Source organism: Microtus oregoni, unplaced genomic scaffold (assembly GCF_018167655.1).
Source record: "Microtus oregoni isolate MIOR12 unplaced genomic scaffold, Mior012 000027F_ref0000203, whole genome shotgun sequence".
Classification (NCBI taxonomy): Eukaryota; Metazoa; Chordata; class Mammalia; order Rodentia; family Cricetidae; genus Microtus; species Microtus oregoni.
In genome coordinates, this window is record NW_024543086.1 from 33,492,421 (window position 1) to 33,513,009 (window position 20,589).

At 45.6% G+C, this 20,589-nt stretch overlaps 1 protein-coding gene across 3 annotated transcripts in view; it reads left to right on the top strand.

Moving 5' to 3' along the window:
- The window catches only part of Fchsd2 (FCH and double SH3 domains 2), a 215,412-nt gene extending 197,546 nt beyond the window's left edge, over window positions 1–17,866 (top strand). For all 3 annotated transcript variants that reach the window (XM_041676210.1, XM_041676212.1, XM_041676211.1), the window contains 7 exons: window positions 3,595–3,729; window positions 8,907–8,990; window positions 9,108–9,282; window positions 9,701–9,921; window positions 10,755–10,884; window positions 13,131–13,213; window positions 15,945–17,866. In XM_041676210.1, coding sequence (XP_041532144.1) covers window positions 3,595–3,729; window positions 8,907–8,990; window positions 9,108–9,282; window positions 9,701–9,921; window positions 10,755–10,884; window positions 13,131–13,213; window positions 15,945–16,025 — 909 coding nt within the window. In that variant the 3' untranslated portion in view covers window positions 16,026–17,866. The remainder of the gene's footprint in view (window positions 1–3,594; window positions 3,730–8,906; window positions 8,991–9,107; window positions 9,283–9,700; window positions 9,922–10,754; window positions 10,885–13,130; window positions 13,214–15,944) is intronic.
- Window positions 17,867–20,589: the final 2,723 nt, after the last annotated feature.

The window sequence follows — 20,589 nt, forward strand, 5'->3', positions numbered from 1 at the left end:
CCTTGCTACTTCCGAACTCTAGCTGCTTTGGCCTTCGTGAACTCCCCGTTCTACTCCTCAGTTCAGAGGACCGCCGTCCTCAGCCTGGAAACTTTTTCTGACAGTAAGTTGAGCAAATTGTTTTCATTCCCCAGACACCACTGTCTTGTTGCTTGGTGGTCTGTGTCTTGAAAGCTTTGATATTTTTTTACCGTATTTTTTGTTATTACATTTATTTACTGAGAGTGGCACATGCCTTGTTCTTCAAGTAGAGGTCAAAGGACAACTCACAGGAGTCATCGATTCACTCCTACCACGGTGAGGGTCCCAGGGATTGATTTAGGCTTGGCGGCAAGCATCTTTACTGAGGGAGCCATCTCACAGTCTCAAGTCTGGTCCCTAGTATCTATCTTGCTTTAAAGCAGACACTTGTATATTGTCTTCTTGGGCAGTATTGGTCACTTCTCTGTCCAAGTAGAGTTGAGAGGTTCTGCTAGTCAATTTTCTGCTAGTGCCTGCTTCCCTTGTATTGGGCATCAGCAAATTCTTCATCTCTGTGTCTCTTAAAACCATCAAAAGATAATGACTTACTAAGTTCCTCTCATTTCCAAGTGTTAAGGGTGTAATCCTTGTGATAGCCCTGTGAAAAAATAGTTGTCTTCACTAGAGACCTGAGGTCACTGGAGTCGCACACGGCAAGTGCATGGTATAGTCAGTGTACACACCCAGCCTGTCAGACTGAGGCCCTCTGCTTCCTGGCTGTGAAAACACCACAAAGCTGAAGGTGCCAAGTGCTAGAAGACAGCACTATAGGAACTCCCACCGGGTTCTTCCCACTGCCCCTGCAGGAAGAGTAAGCATTTGACAGCAGTTTAGGGAGAAAAAAAGTAAGTATGGCCAAGAAGAATTGTTTTGATTGAAGGAAGAAAGAAGTGTTGAGAGTATTCCTTAAGATAAGATACAGAGGAAGACTGGGATTTACAAATACTGGATCAAGAAAGCAAGAGAACAATGAAGAGGATGGAAGAGGGGAAAGGAAGAAATTAGTCTTAGATGTGCTTTAGAAACTGCTGAAGTCAAGCAAAGTGTCTAAGTGGCTCCTGTTGTCTGTAAAGCCTTCTAGGCTTTCCTGTGAACTAAAAGCAGAGGAGGCAAGAGGAATGTTTGTATCAGCCCATGCTGGCAAGATACATGCTCTAGACTGATTCCCAGTACCAAAGCACAGTACATGTTAACATTCTACACATATTTTGGAAACTTGTTCTAACCCTATTTTTATAAATGTCTGAGTATTTTGTGTAATATAGTAAAATGTCTATAACTTTTCCTAGAGTGTGAAAGCAAGTTCTTCTGAATATATAAAATATGTTTAAGGAGCTAGAGAGATGGTGCAGGATGTTTGTCCTGCTCTTGCAGAGGACCCTAACCCCCTGTAACTCAGGCTTCGGGGGACCTGTCCTCTGTCTGCTGCTCACACATACACACACACATACAAAATTAAAAATAAAGTAAATCTTAAAAAAAAAAAAAGCCATGCAGTGATAGTATACGCCTTTAATCCCAGCACTTGGGAGACAGAATGGCTCTCATTGAGTTCAAGACCAGCCTGGTCTACAAAGAAAGTTCCAGGACAGCCAAGACTGTTACACAGAGAAATCCCATCTCGAAGGGGGGGGGGTGGGGGGGAGAAAGGGAAAACTGATTGGCTATGGTAGCTTTTACTTGTAATCTGAGTACTCAAAAGGAAGAAGCAAAAACTTCCAAGTTTGAGCCAGCCTAAGATACATAAATTTCAGGCCACTCTGGGGTATGTAGTGAGACTCTGTCTCCAATAAACAACCAAATGGAAACTGTGAAACTCTGTGCTAGGAAACAGTAACTCCTGTGAGCTACTTCAGTCTAACCAGTGCTGTGTGACTTTGTATCTGTGACTCTGACTACTCTGCATGCTGCGCAGAAATCCTTTTCTGGATGACATTTCACTGAGCTTAATTTCCTAAGTATTCCTTCCGTTGTAAGACTGAGTAATATCCCGTCATACATGTGTGCTGTGTTTCATTTACCTGTCCTCCTGTTGGTGGAACTTTGGCTGCTATGATATTGCTCCTGTGAACATCAGTTTGCAAACACCTGTTCGAGTCTGTGCTTTCGGTCCTTTTAGGTGTTACCCAGGGAAATGTTTTCCACAGCAGCTTTGCTATTTACAGTCCCACAACCAATGTACAAGTTTTCAGCTTTGTTACATCCTCAGCAACACGTGCTCTTCTGTCTTTTCTTGATGATAAAGACCCAAATGAACGAGAAGTAGTATTGTATTGTGGCGGCTTTTAGTTGGTTGTTTTTATTGTTTTATGTTTGTCTAGGGGGTTGTGTTTTGTTTGTTTGATTGATTGTTACAGGAGTTCATGGAACTCAAACTGGCCTACACTCATGATATAGCCAAGGATAATCTTCCTGCCATTGCCTTCCGAGTCCTGAGATTATAGGTATGTGCTACCAGGTGACCCTGCAGCCTAGACTGGCCTCACACTCAGAGCATTCCTCCTGACTCAGCTTCCCAAGTGCTGACAGTACAGACATGATCCATCGCGCCTGGCTTGCTTGTGGGAGTGGATAGGTTTCTTGGTTTGTTTTGAGACAGGGTCTCTTGCAGCCCATGCTAGCCTCAAACTTGCTATGTGACCTTGAATTTCTGCTCCTCTTCCTTCTGAGTGTTGAAATTGCAAGCACGCATCACCACCACACCTGGTTTATGGAGTGCAGAGGAGGGTACCCAGTTCTAAATACATATTAAACAAGTACTCTTATCAACTGAGCTGTGTCTCCAGCCCCTTCATTGTGATTCTGATAGTGTCTTTATCATATTTAATTCTGCTATTGGTCATGACATGAACTCTGTATTAGGTGCTATGTTTTCTAAAAACTGAATTTGCAGTACTACCTGCCATAGTTATAAGACTGTTTCTCCACATCATTCCTACATGGTAACATAAGAGGACTTTGTTTTAGCTGGCATTGAACAACAGAAAGTGAAGGGATACTGATAAATTACTTCTTAACCACTTGAAAAAGTTTGTTTGTGACAGGGTCTCATTTAGTTCAGGACCTACTATCTTGTTAAAGCCAGCCTTCAATTCTTGCTTCCACTTCCAAAATGCTTGAATTATACCTGCTTTTACTTTATTTATTATCATTTATACGCGCGCGCTCGCACAAATGTACTATGATGTGCCTATGGAGATCAGAGGATGATCCTTGGGAGCTGGTTCTTTCCTTCCACTCTGGGATCTGCTGTTGGAACTCAGGTGGTCAAGATTTGCATGGCAAGTACTTTTTACAAAACCAGCAGCTTCCCAGCCTGACATTTTACTCTGTGTGTGTGTGTGTGTGTGTGTGTGTGTGTGTGTGTAACTCCAAGTGACTTGAAACTGTAGATTATAAATATTCTTTAGTCTTTATAATATGTAAAATGCAGTTGAGAACAGTCATTTCTATGTGTGGTTGAATTGATGAATTATTATTTTGAAATAATCAGATAACAAGTGGGTTTTTTTCCTGTTTTCTACTGTTTTCCTGACATAAACAAAGTAGCCAATGGCTTCTAATTTTTCCTAGCTTAATGCAGATGCTGAAAGAGAAGAAGGGGAAGAATTTGAAGACAACATGGATGTTTTTGATGACAGCAGCTCCAGCCCTTCTGGCACTTTAAGGAATTACCCACTTACCTGCAAAGTCGTTTATTCCTATAAGGTTTGTATCACCACCACCACCCCCTCCCGGATATTGGTGATAGTAAATTAGACAACTCTGAGAATCCATTAAACTCTGCTCACACTGCTGGATAAAGCTGCCGTCTGTTGATGGCAACAGGATGCGGTAGTGAAATGTTAAGACTCTGACATTGATTTTTTTGCTTAAAACCCTGTCTCTAGCCAGGCGGGGCAGCGCAGGACTTTAATTCCAGTACTCAGAGGCAGAAGAAGCAGGCAGATCTCTGAGTTCAGGGCTACACAGAGAAACCCTGTCTCAAAACTGCCATCTCTGCTTTTCTGAGTACCCAAGCATACACTCAGTCTCTGGGAGACCCAGTGTTTTGGGGGTTTTGTTTGTCTTAGAGATTTCTTGGCTTGTTTGTTTTCCTGTATCATAGGAAGGAACAGTATCTACTTTGAAGACTAAGTAACACTTACATAGCAAAGCACTGAGCATGGTACCCCACATCTCATAAACTCTTAGTGGCTAGAGTTCATGCCCTAGCTTGGCATAAACCTTTCGTTAGGATGCCCCTTCCCTCCCAGATTGAGAGCAAAAGAACAAAGAGTCTTACAAAGTTCAGACTCCAGGAGCGCTCAACTCCTTCCCCTTGAACACCCTGTACTCTTCACTCCTCTGCCAGCACTGTTTCCTCGAGTCTCAGCTGTCTGCTTCTCTCCCTGGGAACCCAGCTCCAAAAGCACCCTCCGGAGGGTGGTGGTGGCGCACACCTTTAATCCCAGCACTCAGGAGGCAGAGGCAGGCGGATCTCTTGGAGTTTGAGACCAGCCTGGTCTACAGAGTGAGTTCCAGGATTGGTTCCATAGCTACTGAAAAACCCTGTCTCAAACAATCAAAAAGGAAAGGAAGGAAGAAAAATAAAGGAAGGAAGGAGAGAGAGAAACAAGCAAGCACCTTTCTTGCAGGAGAGAGGGCTTAGCCGTTAGAAGCTCTTGTTGCCCTTACAGAAGACACAAATTTGGTTCCCAGCATCAACATAGAGCAGTTCACAACTATTCTAAGTCCAACTCCAGGCCTCTGGCCTCCAAGGGCAACTACACTTACACTCATACACATAATTAAAATAAATCTTTTTAAAAATGTCTTTCCTGTAAGAAAAAAAAGTACCTGCTTGGGTCATCCTAACAGCCTACTCAGACCCATTACCTCATTCATTTACTCTGAACAGTCATGCACTGCTTAACAGTAGGAATGCATTTTGAAGAATGCAACATTAAAGCGATTTCAGCAAACATAGAGTTCCATAGCCTGATAGGAGAGCTTACTGCTCACAGAGCTGTGTGCTCTATGTCTTATGGCTCATCGGGCCATAATGAACAAAGCACATGAGAAGTACAGGGCTGCTGCCAGCTAGCATGCTGCTTTACCGTAACTTCTGTGTAAGAGAGTCTCATGGAACCCAGGTTAGCCTCAGACTCATTTGTAGCTGAGGATCATCTTAAACCTCCCAAGTGTTGGGATTTCAGGTGTGCACTTCCAGGCTCAGCTCTATGGTAAAGTTGGTTTTTTTTGTTTTTTAAGTAGAAGGAATATATCCTAATACAGTACTCAGCAGAATGTGAGAATACCAGCACTCAGGAGGTTCAAGCAGGATGACAGAAAGATCAAAACTAGCTTGAACAGAGAGTTCCAGGCCAATTTAAGTCAAAAGATAAACAAAAAATAAAAGTAAAGCAAGAAATAGTAGATTCATTGACATTGCTGTACCATATTATCAAGTGTTGCATAAATTCCGTATGTCTGGCAGCACGGGTTTGTTCATATAAATAATCACTGCCACAGACAGTGAATAGTGTGCTGCACTGTGTTGTATCATGATGGCTACAACATCAGTAGGTGACAAAGTTTTCATCTCCATTATAATTTTCTTTTTGAGATAGGATCTCACTCTGTAGCCTATGTAGAAGATACCTTCAGACTTGGGGCAGCCCTCCTGCTTCACCTACCAAGTTCTGGGGTTACAGACAAGAAATACTACCTACCGTGCCTGACTTCTACTGTAATCTTACAGGACCACTACATATGTTGTGTAGTCCACTGTTGACCGTTACCTAATGAAACACGTAATTGACATTTGTGACTAACTAAACTTTATCATATCTGTTTTCCTATTTCTTTGGCGCCTCACTGAAGAACCACAGAAATGGAACCTTTGTGTTCCTTATCTGTGTGTTCAGCATCTGTGACAATCCTGGGCACAGAATGTAATTGTAGAATGAGTGAGTGAATGATACAGGAAGACATGAGCAAATGAGTCCTCTGGCCCCACCGTGGTAAGACAGTAGAGGAGGATATGCCACAGGTGACAGGTGATAGAGAAAACTTTCTGACTGTTGTGCACCGACACCCCACCTCCACCCATGTGCTGAATGTTGGCTAGCTACATCTACTGCTCAATACTAGTAATTCCTGGACTTTTTTGAGTTTGTCATCCATTCATTAAATTTAAACACATAATTCTTCTTCCTAAAAGGGTTATGGCTTTTGCCAGTGTAACTTGCCAGTATTGATAAACATCTGATTTAAAGTCTCTTCTGAGATACTTGGAAAGGTCTTCCAAGGTATAGAGCTAAAGCTCTATTTCCTGATGTTACTTCTTGTTATGTTTCCTTGCAAGTTCCAGAAATAGGATTTGTGATACTTAATGGAGAGTCCTAAGTCCCAATTGATTTCAGACAGCTCACATTCTTCCCCATCTCTTCTGCTGACATACCCGGTCATTTCCCCGGTAAACCAGAGTAGGAATCAGAAGTTTAGCCTAGTAGTAGCGTACTTCATTAACGTGTAAGACTCTGGGTTCAAATCCCAACCCTTGGCCCTGTGCTTGATCCCCAGAATCCATGTAATAGAAAAAGATAACTGATTTCCAAAATGCAGACATACACTTGGCAAAACTCACATAAATTTTTTAAGAAGTATGGCATGTGATGGTGCACATCTTTAACGCCGGAACTCTGGAGGCAGAGGCAAGCAGATCTTTGTGAGTTCCAGGCCAACCAGAGGTACATAGTAAGACTATATCTCAAAAACAAACAAACCTTACTATAAATGTCAAATACAAACGAAGAATACCAGAATCTCTATATTCTTCAGCTTTTCTGCAATAAATAACCATGACTTTTAAAACCAGGAAAGCAAAATACAGGAAATTTAAAGATACCTGGGAATGGATTTCTGACTTAAGGACACAGGATTGAGATTGTTGACTTAGTAGCTATTTACTAATTTCTTGCTATCTGTAGTTGGAATGAGAGAAGAAATAGCCCATGTTAGTGGTTTAGTAGAAAACCACAGGAATGACCAGCTAGCCGGAGTGCTGTGCATGGAAGTTGCGAAGGTCTCACAGAAGTAAAAGAGAAGCAAGTAGCGCACAGTGGCTGTTCTGGAAGAACGCTCACTGCCCCACAAATCACAAGTAGTAGAAAGAACTGCTTTTACTTGCTTGTTCCTAATCCCTTCAGCAACCCTATAAGGAAAAGATCGCCAGATGCCCCATTTATTTAACAATGGGTGAGCACCTCCATGTACCAGCAGTGCTTTTTCTCTAGGTCTGGAATGTGACACTGACCAAAAGCCTCTGCCCTTAGTGGACCTTGTATTCTAGTTGGGGGTAGGGTGAGGTGGGAAGAAGCCAAAAGACCAAAGACATTTTTTTAAGAAAAATTAAAATTTTATATTTTTTTATGTTTATATTTTGCCTGCATGTGTCTCTGTACCACATTTGTGCCTGGTGCCCACGGAGGCCAGAAGATGGCACTGGGTCGACTGGAACTGAATTTACAAACAGTTGTGAGCTGCCATGTGAGTGCTGCGAATTAAACCCAGGTTCTCTGCAAGAACAGCCAGTGTTCTGACAGCCAAGCAGTCTCTCTAGCCCTCAACACCTTAGGGTCATTTGCCTAGAATTTGACTGAAGCTGGACTACTCAGCTCTAAGGGAGTTGTGCACACCTTTAATCCCAGCACTTGGGAGACAGAAGCAGGCAGAGCTCTTGAGTTCAAGGCCAGCCTGGTCTACAAAGTGAATTCCAGGACAGCCGGAGCTAAACAGAGAAACCCTGTCTTGGAGGGGGAAAGAAAATCTTGAGTCCTTTTTCTGTGTCAGGAAGCAATGGCATCATCCATAAGCTGGGTTTTAATGAGATGGGAAAGGTGTCTCAGGAAGCAAATCACTTTCAACAGTAATGTGGTGCAGCACACCATGCAGTAAGTGGGTGCAGAAGGATCGGAAATTCAAGGTCTTCAAGGTCATCCTCAGCTACGTAGCAAGATTGAGTGAGATTACCTGAGATCCTAAATCCCCCTTCTGTTTGTTTGAATAATTTGGAGATACTTTATACTTGAGATTTGAAGGACAATAAAGCCTGGTGTGATAGTGGACTTGGGGAAAGCTTTGAAGGCTTTTTACTGGAGAACTAGAAGACACATGTCACACGTGACAGACAAGACTCTTCAGGAGGCCTTGGTGGAGACTCTTTCCTTTCTTGGTGGAGTTCCCTCTGGAGCATCTGAGTTTCCTCTGGGTTCTGTGTCTCAAAAGCAGATGTGGTGGTGGGTGCCAGCTGAGACAGTAAAGCTTCTAGAGCTATGGAGAAACATCCATCTGGAGAAAACCCACCTCAGTCATTGGCTTGCTCATAACTTTCCTCTTTGATTGCAGAGGAGCCCTCGGCACTGCGCGAGCCACACTGCAATCCGTGTACATGGTGTCTGCGTTTTCACCCCATGCACTTCCATCCGAGCGCCTCCCAGGTCATCTTGGTTCTGTGCTTATTCTTGCCATTGACCACCATTCTTCAGAGAATGGCAAAGCTGACTTGCCGTTTGGAATAAATGGAGGCGTTATGCTGAATAACTCATGCAGATAAGCACAGCAGATAAGCAGGCTGGAAGCAGCACCCATGCCCTCTGCCCCCAGCTCTGTGCTCTGCTCACTGAACCTGAATACCTCTCGAGGAGCCAGTTTCTGTTGCCGTTTTATTTTGTTCAGTTTTCAAAAGTAAAACTTCACCTCATTATGACAGTTTTACATCACTGAAATTCTGTTTCTCAAAATCATCTCAGTGTTTTGATCCCTGGCTTTTGTTATGATCAGCTCACATCTGCTCCTTATCTAACCTTTTTGATTTTGTTCATGGCCATCCTACATTGCAGGCTTCTCAACCAGATGAGTTGACCATTGAGGAACATGAGGTGTTAGAAGTGATTGAAGATGGAGATATGGAAGACTGGGTAAAGGTATATTCCTTTGCTCATATCACCCCTTCTTGTGATGTCTTAGGCATTTATTGTGGTTCCTGGTATACTCTGTCCAGATTGTGTGTACAAGCTTTTTTTCCCCTGTCTTTTACCCAGGCTCGAAATAAAGTTGGACAAGTGGGTTATGTTCCAGAAAAGTACCTACAGTTTCCCACCTCAAACAGCCTGCTGAGCATGCTGCAGTCTCTGGCCGCTTTGGACAGTCGGTCACACACGTCCAGCAATTCCACAGAAGCAGAACTCGGTTCAGGCCTCAATGGAGATGCTAGTGGTAAAGACTAAAATGGACACTCGGTCGGGTCACAGCCCTGACCTAACTAGTACCTGAAAGTCACTAAAACCTTTAGTATTTAAAAGCACTTTATGTTGTATGTCTTCCTATATTTGATAGGACTAGTTCTGTTCAGGAGAAGCATAAAGTTACTTTCAGTGAGTAAAAACTTAAAACTTAATTTTGTCTTGTATGATGCTCACTAGTTGTCCTGGAGCAAAAGGGTGGTTGCGAAATCAGTCCTACTGGCTAGAATGGTGTGTGTGCACTGTTTACCCTAGGAGTTGGGAGTTTGAAGCAGAAGGATTGTTGCAAGCTTAAGACCAGTCTAGGCTACAGAAAAGACCTTGTCTTAAAGTTAAGGACAAAAGCAATGCATTTGTCTGTTCTCACCGGTTTGTCTTTCTCTTGCTTCCAGTCTGTTTTGTGAAAGCACTTTATGATTATGAGGGCCAGACAGACGACGAGTTGTCCTTTCCTGAGGGAGCAATTATCCGTATCTTGAACAAAGAAAACCAAGATGACGATGGCTTCTGGGAAGGGGAATTCAGTGGGCGAATTGGCGTATTCCCATCGGTGCTAGTGGAAGAGCTCTCAGCCTCAGAGAATGGTGACACTCCATGGGCAAGAGAGAGTCAGGTACATGAGAGGGAAAAGGTAGATAAGCTTCTCCTTCCTTCTATCCCTTAATAGCCAGGTGTCTGCATGCACAGCTGAATTTGGAAAACTAGAGACTTGTTAGGACTTTGTAGAAAATGACCATCTTACATTCTATTCTCTTTCCTAACTTGTTTTCTCTGAATTCATTAAAATACTGAATTTCATATGACATTTAAGAGATTTTGCTGGAGAGAAAGAAGCCAGGGAGGGGATGTATTGCCTTTGGCTAGCTTCTGCAGTATGGCCTTTAGCTGGCCCTGCTACCTCACTAGAACCCTGCCTTTCCCAGGTTCTGCCAGAGCTGGGGGGGGGGGGGGGTCAGTTTCCCTCACCACAACTAAGTGTTGTTTTACGGGAAATTGTCGGTTTGATTTGTCCTCTCTAGAGATCTGTTCCAGCAGGCCTGGCAGATGGGAGGGTAAAGTGTGTGATTGTGACTGCTTAGTCGGTATGGAGAAGACCTGGGAAGTCAGAAACTCAACCAGTGATTTTATCTTCACACGTTTGTCCCCATTTTGTTCTTCACAGCTTTAGCTGAATTGCCCAGTAGAAGAATGTTCCCATTGGCTTAGTAACTGTTTAAGATCCATTAGAATCAATAGAATAATGAAATTTGAGAAGGAAGTGTTAAGTGCAATATGAAGTTGAAGCTTCAGAGTTTATTTATTTCAGGCCCATTTGCTTCTGTGATACTGACAAGTGTTAGCAGTTATAACTTAGCTCCAGAGGAAGGGGAGGCATGCTGAGCAGCAAAGCAGCCAAGCACTCCTTCCTGAGGACAGCATCTCATCACTCTGCCTCCTTTGTTGCAGATCTCTCCATCCCCAAAGCCGCACACGTCCTTGCCTCCACTGCCGCTGTATGACCAGCCTCCCAGCAGCCCTTATCCCAGTCCAGATAAGAGGAGCTCCCAGTTCTTCCCCCGGTCTCCTTCAGCCAGTGGTAAGTGTCCTGCACACGCCTCGGCACTCCATCTGTCACACTAAAGTAAGTGTCCTGCACACGCCTCGGCACCCCATGTCACACAATGTAAGTGTCCTGCACACGCCTCGGCACCCCATGTCACACAATGTAAGTGTCCTGCACACGCCTCGGCACCCCATGTCACACTAATGTAAGTGTCCTGCACACACCCCCGCACTCCATCTGTCACACTAAAGTAAGTGTCCTGCACACACCTCGGCACCCCATGTCACACAATGTAAGTGTCCTGCACACGCCTCGGCACCCCATGTCACACAATGTAAGTGTCCTGCACACGCCTCGGCACCCCATGTCACACAATGTAAGTGTCCTGCACACGCCTCGGCACCCCATGTCACACAATGTAAGTGTCCTGCACACGCCTCGGCACCCCATGTCACACTAATGTAAGTGTCCTGCACACGCCTCGGCACTCCGTCTGTCACACTAATGTAAGTGTCCTGCACACGCCTCGGCACCCCATGTCACACAATGTAAGTGTCCTGCACACGCCTCGGCACCCCATGTCACACAATGTAAGTGTCCTGCACACGCCTCGGCACCCCATGTCACACAATGTAAGTGTCCTGCACACGCCTCGGCACCCCATGTCACACAATGTAAGTGTCCTGCACACGCCTCGGCACTCCATGTCACACTAATGTAAGTGTCCTGCACACGCCTCGGCACTCCATGTCACACTAATGTAAGTGTCCTGCACACGCCTCGGCACTCCGTCTGTCACACTAATGTAAGTGTCCTGCACACGCCTCGGCACTCCATGTCACACTAATGTAAGTGTCCTGCACACGCCTCAGCACTCCATGTCACACTAATGTAAGTGTCCTGCACACGCCTCAGCACTCCGTCTGTCACACCAATGTAAGTGTCCTGCACACGCCTCGGCACCCCATGTCACACTAATGTAAGTGTCCTGCACACGCCTCAGCACTCCGTCTGTCACACTAATGTAAGTGTCCTGCACACGCCTCGGCACTCCATCTGTCACACTAAAGTAAGTGTCCTGCACACGCCTCGGCACCCCATGTCACACAATGTAAGTGTCCTGCACACGCCTCGGCACCCCATGTCACACAATGTAAGTGTCCTGCACACGCCTCGGCACCCCATGTCACACTAATGTAAGTGTCCTGCACACACCTCGGCACTCCATCTGTCACACTAAAGTAAGTGTCCTGCACACACCTCGGCACCCCATGTCACACAATGTAAGTGTCCTGCACACGCCTCAGCACCCCATGTCACACAATGTAAGTGTCCTGCACACGCCTCGGCACCCCATGTCACACAATGTAAGTGTCCTGCACACGCCTCGGCACCCCATGTCACACTAATGTAAGTGTCCTGCACACGCCTCGGCACTCCGTCTGTCACACTAATGTAAGTGTCCTGCACACGCCTCGGCACCCCATCTGTCACACAGTGTAAGTGTCCTGCACACGCCTCGGCACCCCATGTCACACAATGTAAGTGTCCTGCACACGCCTCGGCACCCCATGTCACACAATGTAAGTGTCCTGCACACGCCTCGGCACCCCATGTCACACAATGTAAGTGTCCTGCACACGCCTCGGCACCCCATGTCACACAATGTAAGTGTCCTGCACACGCCTCGGCACTCCATGTCACACTAATGTAAGTGTCCTGCACACGCCTCGGCACTCCATGTCACACTAATGTAAGTGTCCTGCACACGCCTCGGCACTCCGTCTGTCACACTAATGTAAGTGTCCTGCACACGCCTCGGCACTCCATGTCACACTAATGTAAGTGTCCTGCACACGCCTCGGCACTCCATGTCACACTAATGTAAGTGTCCTGCACACGCCTCAGCACTCCGTCTGTCACACCAATGTAAGTGTCCTGCACACGCCTCGGCACCCCATGTCACACTAATGTAAGTGTCCTGCACACGCCTCAGCACTCCATCTGTCACACTAATGTAAGTGTCCTGCACACGCCTCGGCACCCCATGTCACACTAATGTAAGTGTCCTGCACACGCCTCAGCACTCCATCTGTCACACTAATGTAAGTGTCCTGCACACGCCTCGGCACCCTATGTCACACTAATGTAAGTGTCCTGCACACGCCTCGGCACTCCATGTCACACTAATGTAAGTGTCCTGCACACGCCTCGGCACTCCATCTGTCACACTAGCATCTTTACTGTGCAGTCGTCAACTCTTGGGTTCTCTCCCTCAGAAAACAGCCTTCATGCGGAATCACCAGGGTTCTCACAAGCCTCAAGGCAGACTTCTGACACCTCATATGGCAAGCTGCGGCCTGTAAGTCTCCTGTTTTAAAGAATTATAGATTGCATAGTTCTTTCGAATTGAAAGTAAGAAATCATTTGTCCCCCATGGTCCCTCTTGTTGCTGATCTGCCATGCAGTAGTTGGGGAAGTAAAGGAACTGTTGGGAAGAAAGGCTATAAAGTGAGCTGCGGGTGGTGACTTTACTCCCAGCACCAGAAGGCAAAGGCAGGCAGGTCTCTGAGTTCTAGGCTAATCTGGTCTATAGAGCAAATTCCAGGCCAATTCTATCTTTAAAAAAAAAGTGGGGGAGGGTGCTGGAGAGATGGCTCAGCGGTTAAGAGCACTGACTGCTCTTCCCGAGGACCCGGGTTTAATTCCCAGCACCCACATGGCAGCTCACAACTATCTGAAGATCCAGTTCCAGAGGATCTGACACCTTCACACCAATGTATATAAAATAAAGTTAAATAAACCATAAAAAATTTAAAAAAAAAAAAAAGGAGGGAGGTGTTAGAGATTTGGCTTACCAGTTAAGAGCACTTACTGCTACTGCAGAGGGTCTGAGTTTGGTTCCCAGCAGCAGCATACAATAGTGGCTCACAACTGTCTGCAACACCAGTTCCAGAGAGTCCAGTGCCCTTTCCTGGCCTTCTCAGTCACCAGGGCAGGGATTCACATGGTACACATAAAGAAAAAAATCATTTTTCTTGAAGGGAGGAAGGCTATAAAATAACTGATCTAGTGTACATTGGAACTTTCCAACTGAGCCAGGGGAGATCAAAGAGGGTAGCTGTGCTGTGCTCAAATACAAACATAATACAGTCATAAAGTGAAGCAGTTCCTTAGCATACATTATTAAGAACCCATTTTTCAGCTGGGCTGTAGTGGCACACACCTTTAGTCCAAGTCGAGGAGCAGACAGAAGAGACCTGGGTTCGATACCCAGCACCCCTGTGACTCCAGTTCTGGGGGGCCAGTGCCCTGTTCTAGCCTTCAGGGATACTGCATATACATAGCAGGCAGGCAAAACAGGTGCAAACATTACAGTATATTTTTTTAAAGAACCTATTTCTCTGTGTTTTATTTTTTTGAAAGACATTGAAATAAGAACTTAGGAGCTATCTCTGCAGTTAGTGGTCTGAAGGACATGCTCTGACACGGGGTTATCTATCTCTGCAGTTAGTGGTCTGTTACCCTGCACCCACTGCACTCCCAGGCCACAGCCTGAAAACACGAAGTCTGGAGGAGGCAGTTTCATTTTATCTGAATTTGATGCCTCGATCCCCTTGATCCATTGGCTTTATTCATTCAGCAGATGTGCTCTGAGAACCGTGTTGGAGTCATGGCCTCTAGTCTAGGTCTCTGTTATGGGAAGACTCTGAGGTGATGAGCAGAGCCTGTTTTGGTTTCTTACACATTTTTAAAACCTTGCTACTAGCTGGGCATGGTGGTACATGCCTGTGATTCCCAGAACTTAGGAAGCTGAGGTAGGAAGATCATGATTTCAAATCCAGATTTATCATCACAAGCCCTTGTCTCAGAAAGACCAGGAGGCTGGCGCAGAGTGGCAGCAAGGCTGACAGGTGAGGGGGATGGAGTGAAGAAGACTTGCTGTTCCTCTCTGTAGCTTCCCTTCATGGTCTATTGACCATTCTTCCCAAGTGACCATAAAAACCATTTCCATGCCAACAACACCCATATTCATGTCTTTCTCCTGAGCTTTCGATTCTGGGATCACAGCTTAGATGTCCCAGCCCCACAAACTCAGCAAAATGGAATTAAATCTCTTCCCTTCTGGACATGTTCCTTCTCTGAGATCTTGCCTGTGTAGGTGAGTAGGGCCCACACCCTCCTCCAAGTCTTGGAGTCATTCCTGCTGCCTTATTGGTCCAGCCTCCTACCCCTCACCACAGACACTTACCAGAGTGAACCAGCTGCTCTGAACTGTTCGGTTGACACCGTCACTCATCCAGATGACCAGGACACCTAAGTCATCTTCAGAGTACTCATGCCCACTGCAGTCTCTCCTGTAGCTGTTGAGTAATGTTTTCCCACCCAGACCCGACACTCCTTACAACCAACCAAAACCTCTACCTTCAAATAAAGCCCAAGTTCTTGTTTCTGTTCTTCCTTCAACTTCTTTTTTCAGTGCTCAGAATTGAACCCAGGGCCTTCAGCCTGCTAAACAAGCAATGTACCAGTAGGCTACATTCCCAGCCCTGTGTTTTTTGTTTAAGACAAAAACCTCATGGTATAGCTCAGGCTGGCCTCTGGCTTTGTGCAGTTCTGCCTCTACTTCCTGCATGCTGAGCTGTACCACCATGCCTGGCTGTACCTGTAACTTAGTAAAGCCCTCTGCTACCTGCCTCTGCCTATCTCTCCAGCCTCCCTCCCTGTGGCTCTCCTCAGAGACATAGTGAGCAGTTCCATTCCCTGCATTGTGTCTTCTTTTTTGTTTTTTTGTTGGGGGTGTGTGTCTGTCTGTTTATCTGTCTGTCTTCTTTTTGCCACCCCTAGGCCTTTGCTTTGGAGAAGGGTTTTAGGACTACAGCAACACATATGTCTTGGGACATCAAGCAATCTGATGTGACATTTCATGCAGAATGGGGCCTGCTTTTCAGGGTAGGGAACCCAGGGAAAGCTGGGAGCATTTCCCAGACAGTCAGGTGTCCGTGTCTATAAAAAGGAGCATTGGAACTTTCCATGTGTCAGGTTCTGAGTCAGGAAGCTGAACGACAATCCTGCAATTGTCTCCTGCTCAGGTTCGGGCGGCACCCCCACCACCCACACAGAACCGACGGCCAGCTGAGAAAATGGAGGATGTGGAGATCACATTGGTTTGACAGTGGGTTTACCTTCTGTTATTGCTACAATCAAGGCCAGGCTTGGAGTTTGGCCAGTCGTTTTTAGGCACCTTTGCATGATGATGACTCTTGAACAGAGCAAAACCACAGAGGATTCCATGTGACTGGTTGGCCTGATTGTGCCTTTTTTTGTTGTCATTTTCTATGTCATCTCTCCTACCATAGCACAAACCATAGCGGGTCCTAGATGAGAGGGGAGCAGCTCTCATGCCTTGTGGTGGCCCATTTTTCTATGAGACTCCAGGCCAGACCCAGAGTCACGGCTCATGTGCACTTGTACAGTATATTACTGTAGTCACAAGGCTGTGGCAAAGATCTCATCTGTCTTCAAGTGGACTCTGCTCTTCTGATTAAGTATTAATCAGATTATGTTGACTATATAAGGAAACAAGAAGGATCCAGGAGAGGCTGGCTCCTCCCTGAGGTTCATTCCCATACTGAAAATGCAACCCTACTGGGAAGAAAGTGAACTGCCTGCACTTAGCTCCAGTTGCATTAACGCACATCTCTTCGCAACTAACAGACTAAAACAACAGTGTCCTTTGTGTTAATATTTATGCCATTCGTTTAGTATTAGTGGGCTGACCTGGAGGGCTGGAGCCACATCCTGCCCATCACATAGAAGAAGGGAGTAGAAGGGAGGCTATGGCGAGAGCAGAAGTGGAGCTTCCAGATCTGAAATGAGCCACGTTAATGTTCTTTTTGTCTTTGGGTGTTTTCCCTCTTGGTTTTTACAGTGTATACACTTCTGACCAGTATCCTTTGAACCAAGTGTCTGGCTGCATTGAGGACACAGGTCCACATTGCGCAGCTTCTCTATGGGGAAGGCCCTTATATTATTTTATTCCCAAGCCAGAGTACTGGCCCAGACACTGGGTTGTGATTGGTGCAGATCAGCTGTCACGTGCAGAAAGCACAGCTTCAGGTCCCACTGCCCTGGTATTTGTCTGGGGTGAAGAACCTGTGGGCCCTGGAAGAAACCTGTTTCCTGTGTAAAGGATAAAGGACTGCACACCTGCACAGGTGAAACCAAGGAGACCCAGACCTGCAGGTCACGGGAGAGCCACCTGGTGTTCCCTATGGCCACAGCAGCAATGTGGACTGTAGGTCTTCTTGACCTAGGAAACAAAGTGATGTTTGCCAATTTCCTTTTACCTTGGTTAGGAAATGAAATTCACAGATTTAAAGGTTGTATGATGCTTTGAAATTTCCATCCCTCCTGAGAATCTCTAAAAACTTGAAATGCGCACATATCCCCGTGGGATCTTGACTGATATCAGAGCTGAAGGGATTTCCAGTCGTTTGATCACTTTAGCAACGATGCTCTAATGACTCTTCTCCATAAATCTGGATTTTTGTTTTTTGGATTTCTTTATCTGTTGATCTATTTGAGGTCTTTTTATGTTTATCAAACTTATTCTTAAGTTTAAAAAATTAAAAGGGTGTTTTAAGATTTTCAAATTTGCTGATCTTTAAAGTGCTTATAATAGAGCAATTCCTGCCCCCCAGTCTTGTGTTCTCTCTAGCTAACCAAGTTGTCCTGGATTTGAGTTCCCATAACCTCAGAGTTATTTTAACTCTTTTGTTATATTTTAAATTTTTTTTGGAAGAGCTGCTAATTTTATTTTAAGGACAACGTTGAAAAATATGCCTTCTTTTTAAAAAATAACGCTTCTCTCCAGGCTGAGTAGCGGCATCACCACGCACAGGTCAGGGCTCAGAGGAAGCCTCCGTGCGGATGCGCTTTCTTTACAGTGGCTGTAAAAAGTTTGTATTTATTATGTATAAAATGTTGAATAATAAAAAACAGAATTAAGTTTTCCAAGTGTTCTGATTAAAAAACAAGAGTTGATTAAACAGAGCATAGAGAGGGGGAAATGCTTCTTAAAAAACCGCTCCTGGGCCCTGTGCGGGGAGCAGGAGTGAGTTTACCCGGGCAACAAGACCCTAATGCTGCTCTTTTCCAGCAAAGAAAGACAGGTGACTGCTGGACATGTGGTGATCTCGCTACAGGGTGAGTCCCTCTGGCTTCTAAACAACCACAAGCCAAGGACTAGAACCCGGCCCAGGTGTGGAGGAAATCACAAATTATTATGTGTGATTGTATGTGAGTGACTAGAGCCCAGCCCAGGTGTGGAGGAAATCACAGATTATTATGTGTGATTGTATGTGAGTGACTAGAGCCCAGCCCAGGTGTGGAGGAAATCACAGATTATTATGTGTGATTGTATGTGAGTGACTAGAGCCCAGCCCAGGTGTGGAGGAAATCAGATTATTATGTGTGATTGTATGTGAGTGACTAGAGCCCAGCCCAGGTGTGGAGGAAATCACAGATTATTATGTGTGATCGTATGTGAGTGCAACTGTGCACAACAGCACATGTGTGCGGGTCAGGACGGCTTCTCTCCGCCCTGCAGAAGTGTGTGCACAACAGCACATGTGTGCGGGTCAGGACGGCTTCTCTCCGCCCTGCAGAAGTGTGTGCACAACAGCACATGTGTGTGGGTCAGGGCGGCTTCTCTCCGCCCTGCAGAAGTGTGTGTACAACAGCACATGTGTGCGGGTCAGGGCGGCTTCTCTCCACCCTTGCTCTTGTGCTGTGTGCTGCATCACCTCCTACAGAAGTGCTCTTTCCCTCTCACAGCTGTCTCACCAGCCAAATTTGTCATGGCTGCATCCTAGTCACTTGTTTGACTGTAATAATTTAATCATTCCTTTAGTGAAGGGCATTTAAGTTGTATCAAGCCGCTTGATTCTAGGAAATTAAAGTTAACATCACTGTGTATACTTCTTTATAAAATTTTTCTATTCTAAATATTGGGCAAATTCCTAAATGTAGAATTTGACGAGAAGAGTATGTATTTAGTTTTGTTAGATTTTGGCCAAATTGGCCTCCAAAATAATTGCACCCATTTGCATTTCTACCACCGGTATATGGAGCGACAGGGACTTGGAATTCAAGGTGTTCCTTTGGACACAGTGACCAGGAAAACACACTGGACTCCTTCATGTCTTTTCCTGAGATTGCTGTTCAGGGAACGTGTTTTTAATGTTATTCTGAAGCATAATAGAAGGAACCTCTGGGCAGGGGTCACTGGCATGTGTACCAAGCACACCAGTGACAGGAAAAGAACTGGGTGAAGACCTGTGGACAGTTCCTGCACTGACCTTAGCCTCAGCCCTCCTCAGCCCTCCTCATCTGTAACTTGGAAGCAAAAAGATAATATAAACTGCCTCAGATCCAGGAGGATTAAATAAGGCAATTCCAGATGACCTGAAGATCGTGACTAGGGATATACTTCCAGCAGCCATGGTATGTCTGGGCCTACACCTGGTGTGAGGACTCCAGATACGTTCTTCCTAGCACGTCCTGTGGGAGAGAGAGACTCAAGAGCCAGGACTGAGGTAAAATCCCTACTCCAGGACTTGTTTCTTATCCCTGGGGTCTCGGGATCAGTAAGGCTTGAGATGGGACAGTTCAGTCCCCACCCCTAAGGAAAGCTCCATGGGGGACACACACGGCCTGGAAGATTTATAGAGAGATAGGAACAGAAGCAGAAGCTGAACCTGAGTCTAGTCATTCCCAAAAAGACTCAGAATAGAATCTTTCTTCACCCAATTTTTTGTTGTTTTATTTTGACTTCTTTAAAAAAAATTTTGAGCAGCATCTCAAGTAGCCCAGGCTGGCCTCCAGCTCAGGATGACCTTGAATTTCTGATCCTCTTGCCTTCTAAGTGTCGAAGTGTGGAGATTCCAGGCATACTATACAATACTCGGTTTTATGTGGTACAAGAGGTTGGACGGCATGGGGCTTTGTGCATGCTAAACAAGCATTCCACCACATGAGCCTAAGTCCCTGTCAAATACTTCTGCTGTGACCTTAGGCAAACCCCTGCTACCCATCTGGTTCTCACTTCACACACTGGCCATCCAGGTTTTACTAGGGACCTTAGAGGTCTCCCTGCTGGCCCTGGAGGGGCAGAAGTGTCTCTGTACCCAGGAGTGATTACATTACTTGGGTAACTCTCATGGGTCATCAAAATAGGGTTCACAACTACCTAAGGTATGAGAAAAACATCTGGAGGGACCTAGCCCAGATGGTGCGGCTCACAGCAGCCTCCCAGGACTCTCTCAGGTGTCCCTGCATGTGCCTCATTTCAACAGATAGAACTCAACTCAGAGTCCAGAATAGAAGAGCACTCGGGAGTACAATGGTCAGGCACAGCTCTGTGTACCCCTGGTGGAGGAGCCCTGCCTGGTTGGGAGTCTGTCTCCTGAGGTTTTGGTTTTGGTGCAGGGGCTAGAGGAATGATTCAGAGGTTAAGAGCACTTGCTGATCTTGCAAAGACCTGGATTCAGTTTTCAGCACCCACATGACAGCTCATCCATAACTATCCACAACTATCAAGGTTAATGTTGGGGTTTATGTTCAGTTTAAGGGATCTAGCCTGTGTGGGTACCATGTACACATACACACACAGCGCACTAACATACATACAGGCAAAATACTCATACACCTAAAAATTTTTTTTAAAAAGAGGAT